General features: G+C 41.3%; 1 protein-coding gene and 1 pseudogene across 6 annotated transcripts in view; both read right to left on the bottom strand.

The window, feature by feature from the left end:
* The window catches only part of Fam120c (family with sequence similarity 120 member C), a 125,602-nt gene that overhangs the window by 53,392 nt on the left and 58,068 nt on the right, over window positions 1-14,142 (bottom strand). For all 6 annotated transcript variants that reach the window (XM_071606782.1, XM_027950205.2, XM_027950206.2 and 3 more), the window contains exon 10: window positions 848-1,097. In XM_071606782.1, coding sequence (XP_071462883.1) covers window positions 848-1,097 — 250 coding nt within the window. The remainder of the gene's footprint in view (window positions 1-847; window positions 1,098-14,142) is intronic.
* On the bottom strand, window positions 9,018-11,826 carry LOC114104163 (la-related protein 1-like; annotated as a pseudogene).

Below are 14,142 nucleotides of genomic sequence, written 5' to 3' on the forward strand. Positions count from 1 at the left end.
ATACCTTTCATGTCAAAAAAGCAAAACAAACAAACAAATAAAACTCTAGCTGTGTGAGATGGTGTACATCTGTAGTCCCAGCTACTCAAAAGGCTGAGGTGGGAGTATCACTTTGAGCCCAGGAATTCAAGGCCATCTTGAGCAACGTAATAATATCCAGACTCTTAAAAAAAAAAAAAAAAAAAAAGCAGGGCATGGTGGTGTGTGCTTTTATTCCTAGCTACTTGGGAGGCTGAGGTGGGAGGACCACAAGTTTGAGGCTAGTCTTAGCAACTTAGCAAGACACAAAATTAAAAAAAAATAAAATAAAAAGGTCCGTGAAAGTAGCTCAGTAATAAAGCATCCCTAGTTTCAATCCCCAGCACCAGGAGAAAAAAAAAAAGGAAAAAAAAAGTACATATACAAAAAATACTATTGGAGCTAAGGATATAGAACTTGAATGGCATGCACAATACCCTGGTTTGGATCCCCAGCACCAAAAAAAAAAATACTGTGCATGGATATGGATATAAATACAAACATATGTAATATAGCTTGGAAGTGCACAAATTGAATACTCAAGAATTAAGGACTCTTCGTAGAAAGGAGAAGGGAACTGGATCAGGAATGAGGACTGAAAGGGACAAAAATGAGGGATTATTCATGATATGATGATGACAGAGGATCATAAGCTGGGGTGAGTATTCTAACAATAATTTTCAGTGTTTCTGAAGTCTAAGGTGAACGTGAATCAAAAATTTCCCCGCAATGAAACACCATAAAAACACTTACTTAAAATCATTGTCAAAAAAAAAAAAAAAAAAGTAAAAGAGAAAGGAACTAGCTACTTCCCTGTCACATGGCTTACCGGAGTACACAGCACATGAGCAGCAGATGGGTGGGGACATTAGCTGGATTGAGCATACTGGGTGTGTCAGACTTCATACAGGCCAGGAAAGCTCGCATCCTTCTGTTCTTGTCTTCAACTGCTTTGCCTAGCCAGAGCTTCTTCAGGTTTGGGCAAGTCCATTCCCGAAATGTTAGTGCAGACACCAGTTCAGGGGTCTGAGGTGACTTCCCTTTATAGGCGGACCACTCTTTAAGGATCACTGAAGGAACTAGAAAACAAATTAAGGAAAAATAGTCTCTAGAAAATCTGAGCATTGTTGTCAGATGGCTACGATTGACAGGGTCTATTACATTTCAACATTTTCTTATCACTCTAATTTTTTATTTTTAGCTGTGGTAGCAAGCATTTATTAGGTACTTGATGAATGTTGAGTACTTTTCATATGTTATCTCATTTAATTCTCACAAAACCCAGAGAGCAAACTATTATGATTACTTTATTACAAAACACAGTGCTCATTTTGCAGAGGAAGAAATCAAAGCCCAATGTCATACAACTCTTAACTGCTTTGAAACTCATTTCTTAAGTAAATGTACCAGGCTGACAAGGAATGAAGTCGAAGGGAAAGTTGTGTAAATATCTGGCTTCCCAATACATAATAGGGTACTCCAAAAGACTTAAATGGATTTCACAAAATTCTCAAAAAAATCAAACATCTTGGGCATGGAGGGGTATGCCTGTGATCCTAGCTACTTGGGAAGCTGAGGGAGGTGGACTGATTGAGCCCAAGAGTTTTTGAAGCCTACCTGGGTACCATAGTGAGAAACCCACCCCTCAACATCTTTTAGATTCACCAGGGTATAACAGAGCAGAAAAACATGGCTTCTGTCTACTCCTAGTACACTTCTGGCTCTGAAGTTATGGTTCTTTTAATTGAGATGTCTAGCATCTACTCAATCACCCAAGTCAGAAACCTAGGAATCATCTTGAGTCTTCTTTCTTCTCACCTCCTAAACATGTTTTCTAAACCAGGGCCCTGTTGATTCTATTCCAGGATCATCCCTTCTATCTCTATCCTTTTCTCCATCACAAAAAATATTCTAATGGTTCATATGGCATCCTTCACCTGACAAGATTCTCTACACTGCTTGTTCCTACCTTTATCCTGACTGGTCCCTCTCAGCCCCATGCTCCACAATCACTAGAGAATTCCTTTTTTTGTGCTGGGGATTGAACACAGGGCCCCACTCATACTAGGCAAGTGCTCTTTTACTGAGCTACATACCTTGCCCTAGAGTGCTCTCTAAACAAACAAAAAGAAACTTCTTAGTTTGAAATAATTATACATTTACAAGGAGTTGCAAAATAGTATAAAGGTCCTGTGTACCCCTCACTTAAATTCCCCTGTTTTTATCTTAAATTATATAAACCAATGTTCAGAAATTGATATTGAAATAATGTATATGTAGTTTTTAAAAAATATTTTAAGATGTTGATGGACCTTTACTTTATTCATTTATTTATATGTAGTGCTGAGAATGGAACCCAGTGCCTCACACATGCTAGACAAGTGTTCTACCACTGAGCCCCAGCCCTAGCTCTATATGTAGCTCCAATATATGTATGCAATGTAGATACACATAACCACCACTACAATCAAGATACAGAACTATTCCATATCCACAAAGATTTCCATTATGTTATAGCTTGTAGTCAGAGCCTTCCAACACCATCCCTAACTCTGCATCTCTATGATTTTGTAATTTTGAAAATGTTATAAAAATGGAATCATACAGTATGTGACTTTTTGAGACTGGCATTTTCACTCAGCATAATGCCCTTGAGATCCATTTCTGTTGTTGAATCAATAGTTTGTTTCTTTTTTACTGAGTATTATTCCTTGACATAAGAATATATAACTGGGTTATTACTAATTTGGGGCTCTTAAGAATGAAGATTTGGGGGGGCTGAGGTTGTGGCTCAGCGGTAGAGTGCTTGCTTGGCATGTGCAAGGTGCTGGATTTGATCCTCAGCACCACATAAAAATAAATAAATAAAATAAAGGTATAAAAAGTGATATCCTTCAAATTAAAGAGCTTTTATAAAACAAAGAATGAAGATTTTGGTAGAGTACTTGCCTTGCATGCATGAGGCCCTAGGTTTGAGCCCTAGTGCTGGGAAAAAAAGAATAAAGCTGTATTGTGAAGTTTCTGCAGGAAAATAAGTTTTGGGTATATATTCATGAGTATAAGTGTTGGGATGTGTCTATTTTTAATTTTGAAAGGAACCACAAATTACATTCCAGAACGGCAGTGTCATTTTACATTCCCACCAGCAATTTATGAGTGATCCAGTTTCTCTGAATCGTCTCTGACATGTTATTATCACTATTATTCATCTTAGCTATTTTGATAGGTATACAGTAATAATTCACTGTGGTTTTAATCTGCATTTCTTTAATGATACATAACTTCATTTACGTTTTATTAATGTATTATAGTTATATACATAATAGTGGGGTTCTGTTATCTTCTTCAGTGAAATGTCTGTATATGTCATTTGCTGGTTTTCCAATTGGTTTTTATTTATTTTATTTTATTTTTTAGAGAGAGAGAGAGAGAGAGAATTTTTTAATATTTATTTTTTAGTTTTCGGCGGACACAACATCTTTGTTTGTATGTGGTGCTGAGGATCGAGCCCGGGCTGCACGCATACCAGGCGAGCGTGCTACCGCTTGAGCCACATCCCCAGCCCCTCCAATTGGTTTTTATAATGTTTACTTTTAGATGTGAACCTGTTTACCTATGAATATCTAGTACATCCACCACCAATTAAAAAGACACTTATCTTTCTTCCTTTGAAGTGCTTTAACAGCTTTGTCAAAAACCAGCTGACTCTACTCCTATGGGGGCTATTTCTGGATTCCTTATTGTATTTTACTCTTCTATGTGTCAGTATATCTGCTAATACTACACTGTCTTAGTTACTATAGTTACATAATAGGTCTTGCAATTAGATTCATCAACTGCTCCAAATTTATTCTTACTTTAAAGAATCATTTTAGTTATTCTAATTCCTCTGCTTTTCCACATTAGAATAATCTTGTCTATATCCACAAATAATCTTGCTGGGATTTGAATAGGAATTGCATTATATTTGTGTATCATCTTGGAGAACATTATTGAATCTTGCATTTCATTTTCTTGACTTCTACTCTGGCAAAAACTATGTTCAAGAGCAGGCATTACAGCCTTGTTCCTAATTTTAAAAGAAAAGTGTTCAGTCTTTCATCAATAAGTATAAAGTCAGCTGTAAGTTTTTTGTAGATATTCTTGATATCAAGTTGAGGAAGTTCCTTTCTATTTCTAGTTTTCTGGGAGTTTTTATCACAGATGAATGTCAAATTCTGTCAAATAATTTTCTGCATTCATTGATATGATCATATGATTTTTCTTCGTTAGCTCATTTAGATGATTGATTAGATAACTGATTGAATTTTTTTTCAAATTATTTTTTGTAGTTGTCCATGGACATTTATTTTATCTATTTATATAAGGTGGTGAGAATCAAATCCAGTGCCTCACATATGCTAAGTAAGCACTCTACCACCGAGTTACAACCCCAGCCTGATTTTTCCAAATTTTGAGTTAAATTTGAATACTGAACCAACCTTGCAATAGGATAAATCCTACTAGAACATGCTGTATAATTCTTTTTATATGTTGTTTAATTCTATGGGGCAATATATTCTTAAGAATTTTTGCATTATATTGTATTAGTTTGTTTATATTTTTGGTACCAGGGATTGAAAACAGGGGTGCTTAACTGCTTAGCAATATCCCTACCCCTTTTTAATTTTGAGACAGGGTCTTGTTTGCTAAGTTGATACAGCTGGATTTGAATTTATAATCCTCCTGCCTCAGCCTCCTGAGCAGATGAGATGATAGGCATGCACCACCATGCCCAGCAATATTGTCTGCTTAGGTTGCTATGACAACATATCATAGACTGGGTGACTCATAAACAACAAAATTTATTTTTCACAGTTTTGGAGGTTGGGAAGTCCAATGGCTAAATGCTAGCTGATACAATTTGGTGAGGCCATGATTCCTGGGTTTGTAGGTAGCCATCTTTTCACTGTTTTCTTGCCTAGGAGGGAGAAGAGAGAGCACTCTAAGGTCACTTTTAGAAAGACACTAATCGTATTCACGAAGGCAACATGCTTAGAATCTAATCACCTCCCAAAGGCCCCACTTCTGAAAATCCTCACTTGGGGGGGGGGCGGTTAGGATTTCAACATTATGTGTATTTTTGTTTTTTCAAATTTTAATTATTATATGTTTTTGCATTAAAAAGTCAAACATAGTTATCACAAATTACAAAGGACTAACAGTGGGACTATAATAATGAATGAATCACTTCAGTCTGGAAATCAGTTACCCTCAATGTCATAGTATAAGCTCATTCAAGTATTTTACTTTTTTTGTCCTTTTAAATGTAATATCCTAGCACATGGTAAGTATGAACTATAAGCATAGGATGGAACTTTCTCTGCAAAGCTAAATGACAAATTTTCCTTTTCAGTGAGAATCATCTATAACTTTTGTTCTCTGCCTCTGCCATGTGCCAGACGATCCAGACCACTCTACCCAGGTTTTTGGCAAAAGATCCCTACCCTCCCTAACTACTGGTCTTCTTGTTCCTTCCTCTCCACTTCCAGAGCCCTCTAAGCAGCTTCCTTTCTTTTGTAAATCAATCATCAACAAAGGGGAAAAAGGGAACAAAACACTTAAAACTTTGACATTGAGGCTCAGCACCTCTGAGTCCCAGGGGTCCACACTGAGGCAGGGCCGGGTGGGCCTTCTCTACTGGTAGTGCATTTGTCCCAGGTTCTGGAGAGAGCACAAGAGAAACCTGCCCCTCACCACAGCTGAGGCACACAGACCTTCTGTTTGAGGTTCACAGGTCATGCTGACATGAACCATCCTTGGAAGGGCAGAGCATCAACAGGGGGATTTAGGCAGGCTGTTGCTTTGTTAACCAGATCTTAGATCCCCACACAAAGGTGATAGGTATGAAGTGGCTAGTCCTGATGGCTCCTGCCATTCATGCTTATTACAGATATACTGGTCTTAAATTCAGGTGCTTTCAGAAAGTGAAGATATAAACTACTCTTTGCATTATTAATTAATAACATGAAAATAGGCCCCCATCCCCTCCTCAGCCTATGTTGAGATGAAGTCCTCAACTACAAACCTCAAAGGGGCCTGCCTCTTCATTCAGGGATATCTGAGGATCAGGTATATGAGAGGATGGCAGCCCAGGGCCTGGGAGTAACTCTAGATGAGAACAGCTTTTCCATAATCTCCAAGGTTTTCTTGTGTCCCCAAACCCAGTAGGGGCCAAACACTAAGGTTTCTGTGGTGCTGGATATAGTACCAGGCTGAGTGACCCAAAGGAAAGAAAGAGGAAATGAAGGGGGGGTAGGGTGTGGCTCAGTGGTAGAGTGCTCACCCAGCATGTGTGGGTTGCTGGGTTCTATCCTTAGCACCACATAAAAATAAAATAAAAGTACTGTGTCCAACTATAACTAAACCAAAATATTTAATTTAAAAAAAAGAGGAAATGGAGGGAAGGAGAATATGATCCAGGAGTCCAGAGAATGGGACCATGTGGGACAGGACCTCAGATCCTGTTGTCATAGTAGAGACCAGACACTCATCCTTGGTTCAAGATGACTGGGTCACAGGAAGTAAGATGGGCTTTCCACATACTAAGCACTGGAATGACAGAGATGGGGTAGGGGCGTTGTCCAGACTAAAAGCAACCAGGTACCCAAAGACAGAGGGTAAGCCCCTGTCAGCCTAGGATACTGTGTCTCACTCTTGACCTATGGGCCAAGAGAGGAATTTGTTGAAAAGGAGGGCCAAAGAAGTTCTCAGTAATTAGCAACAATACAGCAAACTTCTCTGTGTTGCCCAGTTCCCACTGGGGATGACACATCCTAGTCTGCGTAGGTGAGACTTTCATCACCTCCCTAGGTTCTCTTTTTAAAATATTTTTAGTTGTAGATGGACATAATACCTTTGTTTTGTTTAATTTGGTTTTTTATGTAGTGCTGGGGATGGAAACTAGTGCCTCACACGTGCTAGGCAAGTGCTCTACCACTGAGCCACAACCCCAGTCCCCTAGCTTCTCTTTTTAAAAAATAATTTTAGCTGTAGATGGACAATACCTTTATTTTATTTATTATTTTTATGTGGTGCAGAGGATAAAACCCAATGTCTCATACATGCTAGACAAGTGCTCTACCACTGAGCTACAACTATAGCTCAACCCTTCCTAACTTGTGACAACAGTAGACTTTAGCCATTCCATTGACATTCATAGCCCAACTCAAGCAGTCAGTGGCTGGAGAAGAGAAGTTAGGTATACTCTATGTATATTTTTCTGCTACAGGGTTTTACCAACTGGCAGGTTCCCCTCTAGCCCTTAATTCTTCGTTATCCTCTCTTCCCAGGTGCATTCTCATTCCGAGGTGTGGTTGATCAGAGGGTGGGCAGAAATGCCTTGCAGAGGGGGAATGAAAGATGGGTAGACCCCATCAGTACCTCAAAAAGGAATGGGACATTTTTCCACCTTTCATGAGACAAAGCCACCTTGAGGTCTCAGTGATCTCTGGACAACATTGAGAAACATATCTAAGCTTCAGTTGTCAGGTGTTCCCCCCCTTTCTTATCACACATGGGGGAGATGCTCAGGTTCAGGATAAGTGTGTTCCAGATCCAGGCCACCTATATTTTCTACCAGTCTGAAGCAAACTTGGCCCTGGGGTTCCAAGCGTAGAAGGAAAGTTGTCAGAGCAGGATAGAGCTTGGTATCGCAGTAGCACAGGGGCTGGTATGAGGCGACAACAAGCAAAGAGGACATGATAGTGATAGCAGTGTAGACATAGGATGTCAGCTTCAAGGATGCAAAAGCCAGGATATTTTGGCCATGGCTCTGATAAAAGCCATCCCCAACACTCTTGCCTCCAGTTGGGAGGCACCATACAAGCAACTCAGTCCAGAGAAAGATCTAGCCAGTCCAAACCCAGGCACATCCAGAGAATGTAGGTCTTTAAGTTGACTCCACCAAGGAAAACAGGCATTTGGGTATTATTTCAGATTCCTGCTTGACGATAAGGCAACTTTTTGAAAAAAATATTATTTCCAAGAAAAAAAAAAACAAATAAAAAAATTCCAAGGAGAAGGGAAAGACATCACTTTTTATGGATTAGGTGGGGGCTTTCTAATTTTTTATGTTCAATTTTGTCTTTTTCTCCCCATTTTCCCAATAGAAAGATCAGAGAAAAATAAATCATCTTCTAATAGTCATTTCCAGTATGAGCAGCATTTCTCTGGGCTTGGGAGTAAGGGCAGTTGGAGAGGCTGAAATGTTCCCCCAATCCCCACTTTTAGATCCTTTGGTTTCATTCTCCCAGAAGATAGAAAAAGGGCATGGTGGGGACATCAGGGAGAGAATAAAAGAATACAGTGATGACAAACCCTAAATGGTCAAGGGGCTGGCTGGTGCTCCTGGGGCGCAGGGATGCTGTCAGAGTCTTCCATAGGATAGTACTGGGTAATGGGGCCCACAAAGCCTTCTGAGGGGCTGCATAGTTGGCTTGAGGAGGAGCAAGAGGGGGCTGTGGATAGAGAACAGGTTTTTGCCTTACCAGCCATGGGCCGGGCTAAAGAATGATTCTGGGGGCTGGGGTTGTAGCTCAGTGGTAGAGCGCTTGCCTAGCACATGTGAGGCACTGGGTTTGATTCTCAGCACCACATAAAAATAAACAATAAAAAGGATGATTTTGGTAATCCAAACTATCAATAATTTAAAATATGATATATGTATACATAGATGCGTGTGCGCGTGTACACACACACACACACACACACAATCTCCACCTCTTCAAGAAGCTGGGATGAAGAATTATGAAGAGAGAAGGGGAAGGGAATTATGTGGAAGCCACTATCCAGGGTGCCTCTAATTGCCCCAAAGGTGTCTACACTGCTACTTAGCATGAAAGCCCATCCTAATAAATCCACACCTATCCCTTCTTTGTCCCCTCCTGGGTCTAGGTACCTCATGGACCCCTGACCATTCCACCCATTCCCAGCTCCAAACCCCAGGGCTGAGGGGCTTTTCACTTTCCCAAAGTCTGTGTGTACCAGTGCTGGCTTGTCCATTGGCATCTTCCCACATGCGCTGGCCTGTAGGTGGTTAGCTGATTACTATGGCAAGCCCACTGGAAGATTGGGAGGCTTCCTGCTCTCATGGCCACCACCTACTTCTATCACTGGGTGTTGTTTGTGGTTACCCTCCTCACCAATGCAGCATCCATTCAAAAGTAGTTTGGGGTCAATGTCCAAATTTTTGGCTTTGGAATATTTCAAGAAGTCCCAGAACTTCTCCAGCCCATAAAGTAGACCAAATTCATAGTCCCTCATCTTTTCCTTCTGAAAATCCTTGAATATATCCAGCTGGAACTTGTTTTGTAGGCCATACTGTTGTATCGAGAAAAGCACTCTAAACCATATCTGTAGCCTTCTTTGGCATCCCCCAGAGCCAGCTGCTTGAACTCCTCACATATCTTTTTGTTGAAGTGATGTTGGAGGAAAAATAACCAGAAGCAGAAGAATGTTCATTTCCTGAGACTGGCCAATACCCATGTGCTTCTGCTAGTGAAGGCAGCACCTGTGATATGTGAGGTAGACATGTGAAACCATTTCCCTTGAGCAGCTCATGGAAAGGATGCTAGTACTTGGGCAGTGACTGAGGGGTACAGCCAAAGCTGCCAACCTCAGATGTTCCTTCTGAGGGGCTGGAGCTAATAATGGAAGCAGTTGAGGCCCTTTGCTCTTGGAAATCTATCACCCAGGCCACCTGGCTCTCAAAGGATTGGTTCAAGCCATGCCTTGTCTTCCTTTGTCGAGATATCTTGGCATCTAGCGTCTGTCCTTCTTTTACCACTGGGTAAAACTGTGACATTTGGCTTAAGTCTTTTTATTTATTAGTATTTTTTAGTTGTAGATGAGCACAATATTTTTATTTATTTACTTATTTTTATGTGGTGCTGAGGATTGAACCCAGTGCCTCACACGTGTGAGGCAAGCAATCTACTACTGAACCCCAGCCCCAACCCCAGCCCTTGGCTTGACCCTTTGATCTGTGGGGTCCAGGTATGTATGGGGTCCTGGCATTGCTGTAGTTTGGCAACTCTGGGGCAATGGTTGGAAGAGAGCAGGCAATGGTAGAGGACTCATGATCACTAAACAACTTGTTGTCTAGGGCATAAGTGGAAACTTAATGGAACAAAGGTGGCCCAGGAAGAACCTCCAGGTTGGGGTCTACAGAGGGCTCAGGGTTCAAGTATGTCGAACTGATTGCAGCTGATATTCTTGATTTTCTTGCTTGATCTGGGTTCAAACTTCTCAGTCCACAGGTCCTGCCCATAGCAGAAGAGCCTGTCATTAATGACTTTGGCCAGCTTAGTACTCACCTTGGCTGAAAAGTGTGATTGCTGATCCCACCCAGGTGCTGGTGCATGTAAGGTGGTGCCTGGGTAACAATGAGGATCTTGTTGATATCTGGTCATCAATTTCAGAGTCAGAGTCCTCATTAGAGTAGGCAGTGAAGGTGTTTTTTTACCCATTCATCTGCTCCATCTCCTCATTAAACAAGAAATCTAGTTCCTCACCTTGGATATTAGCTTCTGGGAGGGAAGTTGCTGAGGCAAGGGTCAGGTGGGCAAACCTGGGCTCCTCTGACTTCTTGGGCTGTGCTGGGGGGAACCCAGGTCATTTCTTCACTTCAATCCATTTCTCAGAATCCAGGTGAGGCAGGTTGGCAGATAGGCCCTCGGGCAGTGTCTTTAGGTTGCTGACCTCTTCCATTTTGGTTGGCACTGGGATGACTTCATGAAGAAAGCCAGACACTGACTTTGTCTCTTTCTGGTAATGCTGGCAAGGAACAAACTCAGGGCAGTTGAGAAACTGCGTAAAAAATCAGTGTGCAAATAATCCACTATTGGGGGACCAGGAAGAGGTCACTTCTCAGGCTCTTCCTTCATAAGGACATTCTTATCAATGATTTCCACCACCTTGTTGTCCTGAGGGCCACAAAGATGAGTCAATTGTTGGTGATGAGGGCTTGCATTCGGTAGAAGGAAACAATAAGGGTAATGGGAAGGAAACCACTGGTATCCATTTTCCATCTCAGGAAGAAATGCTGCTCTAAATTGTATTTAATCTGTCACTTTATGTAGTTTTTGCACAGCTCCTGGTCCATACTGTGAAGCTCAGTGCTGTCGTCGTCATCAAAGTAGTAGGTGATGCTGTTCATGTACCTGGGGGTATGAGGCCCCTCTGCAACATCAAAGTTTTGACAGCCACACTGGCAGTCAAAATGGGTTTCAGTAATATGCCCCACCACATCCCTGGCCACAGAAGGATGACTGTGCCCCACCCACCCCAACACTCTTCACACTTGATGCCTTCTTATGGTTGTGCCAGGCAGGCTCAGACCCTTTAATTTCCCCACATTTGGCAGGTATAGGTCTCTACTGCTGTGGGTGGGCAAGTTTCTCTCTGGGTACAATAGGCTTCATGTCTATTTGAAGCGAAACCCATATGTATTTATTCTCTTTGTTCTTCTTCCCATCTTACTGGCAGTCCTCAACCCCATGCTTCTCCTTCCCTGATTTTTCTTGTTGGGTTTTCAGGTTCTTCTTACTGTCGCTCTCCTCTTTCTTTCATGTTCTTGGCTGGCAGTGTATTGGAAAGCTGAGGCTTTAAAAGCTGTTGGCTGCAAACACTTGTGAGCTATCTCATAGCTGTGGATCAGTTAATTGTATCTGCAAAGTGACCAACCTTGCTGTCTTTGTGCTGTTTAGGAGCTGCTGCTCTCACCACCTTGGCTGGAGCAGAATGTTCTGGAGGGTACTGTCTGTTCATGGGGTCCAGGACTCGTGGCAACACTTTCTTAGTCCAAAGGTTTCCCTTGAGTGGGCACTTTCAATAAGTCCCAGTGCTCAGTTCCTGAGGCTCCACCTGTTCCTCCACCAGCACCCAGTTCGCTACCTGCCACCCTCCTCTGTTGCCAAGGGCCTGGCCCTCACGACAGGTGGCTGCATGCTCTTGGGTGGCCCCGTGCCCTCCTTGTTTGGTCTGGTGTAATGCAGCCATGGTCTCTGGGTTCCAGCTCCCACCCCCAGGCTTGCTCATGCCTTCAAGGATCATGGAGGCTTCTTCCTCACTTCCTCATAAGCCCCGCCCCCCCCACCATGACCCATGCTTTTTGGCCTGTAAGAATTGGGCACCCCTGGTGGCAGCAGATGTGCTTTAAGTGACCATATGCACATAGGCCCTCTCCCCAGAAGCTGGGCATACCTGAGTTTTCCTCCCCCCACCCAATGAACTTGGGTGATGCCTTCTTCCAGGGTCCCAGGTTGATAGGCCTCAAACCCCCTGGAAAAGGATCAGGATGCATGGCTAGGTGCTGCCCTCTACTGGGCCTAAGGCAGCTGCTATAGATTTGAGGCCTACTGATAAAGAAGGGTGGGAGGGAGGGAGAAAGGCCCTTCCACTTTGTGGTCCAGGCTTTCCCCACATGTACCCCCATTCCCCCTGCACAATTCCTCACAGTATGTAGCTACCCCAAGCCTGGCAGGCTTCTCACCCCCAGGGTGGCCCAGGTTAACGTCTTCTCATATCTTGAAATAAAATTTTAGAGTACTGATTAGAGGCTCTTCTTTCGGATTTGTTTTGTTTTGAATGAATTGGGTATGGACCCAGAGTCTCACGTGTGTTAGGCAAACACAATACTACTGGGCCCAATACTACTGGCCCCAGACTTTTTAAAATTTAATTTTGAGATGGGGGTCTAAGTTTTTGAGGTTGGCCTTGAATTTGCCTCAGCCTCTCAAATAGCTGGGATTATATACATGTGTTACCATACCTGGCTTCTTCTTTATTAATGTAAGCATTTAGTGGTATTAATTTCTCCTTTCAGCAATGGTTTAGCTCTGTTCCACAAATTTTACTATGTTGTACAGATGGTCCCCAACTTATAATTTTTCAATTTATGTTACTTTGACTTTATGATAGTTAAAAAGTTAATATACATTCAATAGAAACCATATTTTAAATGTTGATCTTCTCCCAGGTGAGCTATGCAGTCCAAAACTCTCTTTGATGCTGAGCAGTAGTAGTGAGCCATAACTCCCAGTCAGCCATGTGGTCGGTCATGAAGAAAAACTACTGATACTCTACACTGTGCTATGTTGCTAAGCTGTGATGGTCACTAGGTTAGGCATATTAAATGCTTTTTATTTTTTATTGTTAACACATATTAATTACACAAGTTAATGAGTTCCACTGTGACATTTCCATGTATACATATTTTCAACTTATGGTAAGTTTATCAGGACACAGGCCCATCTTAAGTTGAGGAGGACTGGTATTTATTTTTCATTCAGTTCTGCCTTTCTTTCCCTTGAGACTTTTCCTCAAGATTATATACACATGCTTTGTTATTTTCAAAATATTTGCAGATTTTATGTTTGTTTTTGATTTCTAATTCAATTCCACAGAAGTTTGAGAATATATTCTGTATGATTTCAATTCTTTTAAATTTACTGAGGTTTGTTTTATTTCCAAGGATATGATCTATCATGGATAGATCATTTCCAAGGATATGATCAATATGCTCTGTGGCTGGGCTGCATGAAAATATTGTATATTGTCCTCTTGTTGGATGTTCTTTAAGAGTTGACCAGATCCTGCTCACTGGTTATGTGGCTTTTCTGATCTTCTGTCTAGTGATTCTGCCCATTATTGAAAGGGCAGTTGAAGTTTCTATAATTATGGGTTTGTCTATTTCTCCTTTAGTTCTATCAGTTACTATATCATATACTTTGTGGCTATATTATTTGGTGACACATTCAGGATTGCTTTATCTTCTTGGTAGAATGACACTTTTATCATTATATAATGTCTCTTTCTGTCTCTGGCAACATTCTTTTCTTAGAAATCTACTACATGTGGGATTAATATAGCTGTTCCTGCTTTCTTTTGATTAAGGTTTGCATGTGTTTCATTTTCCTTCCTTTTACATTCAACCAACTGAAACATTTATATTTGAAGTAAATCTTTAGTAGATTTACTTGGGCTAGTATTTATCTAGTCTACCAATCTGCATTTTAAATGGCATAGTTAGACTTTATATAGTTAATAAAATTATAGATATATTAGAGAGTAAGTCTATCATGT

Source organism: Marmota flaviventris, chromosome X (assembly GCF_047511675.1).
Source record: "Marmota flaviventris isolate mMarFla1 chromosome X, mMarFla1.hap1, whole genome shotgun sequence".
Taxonomy (NCBI): Eukaryota; Metazoa; Chordata; class Mammalia; order Rodentia; family Sciuridae; genus Marmota; species Marmota flaviventris.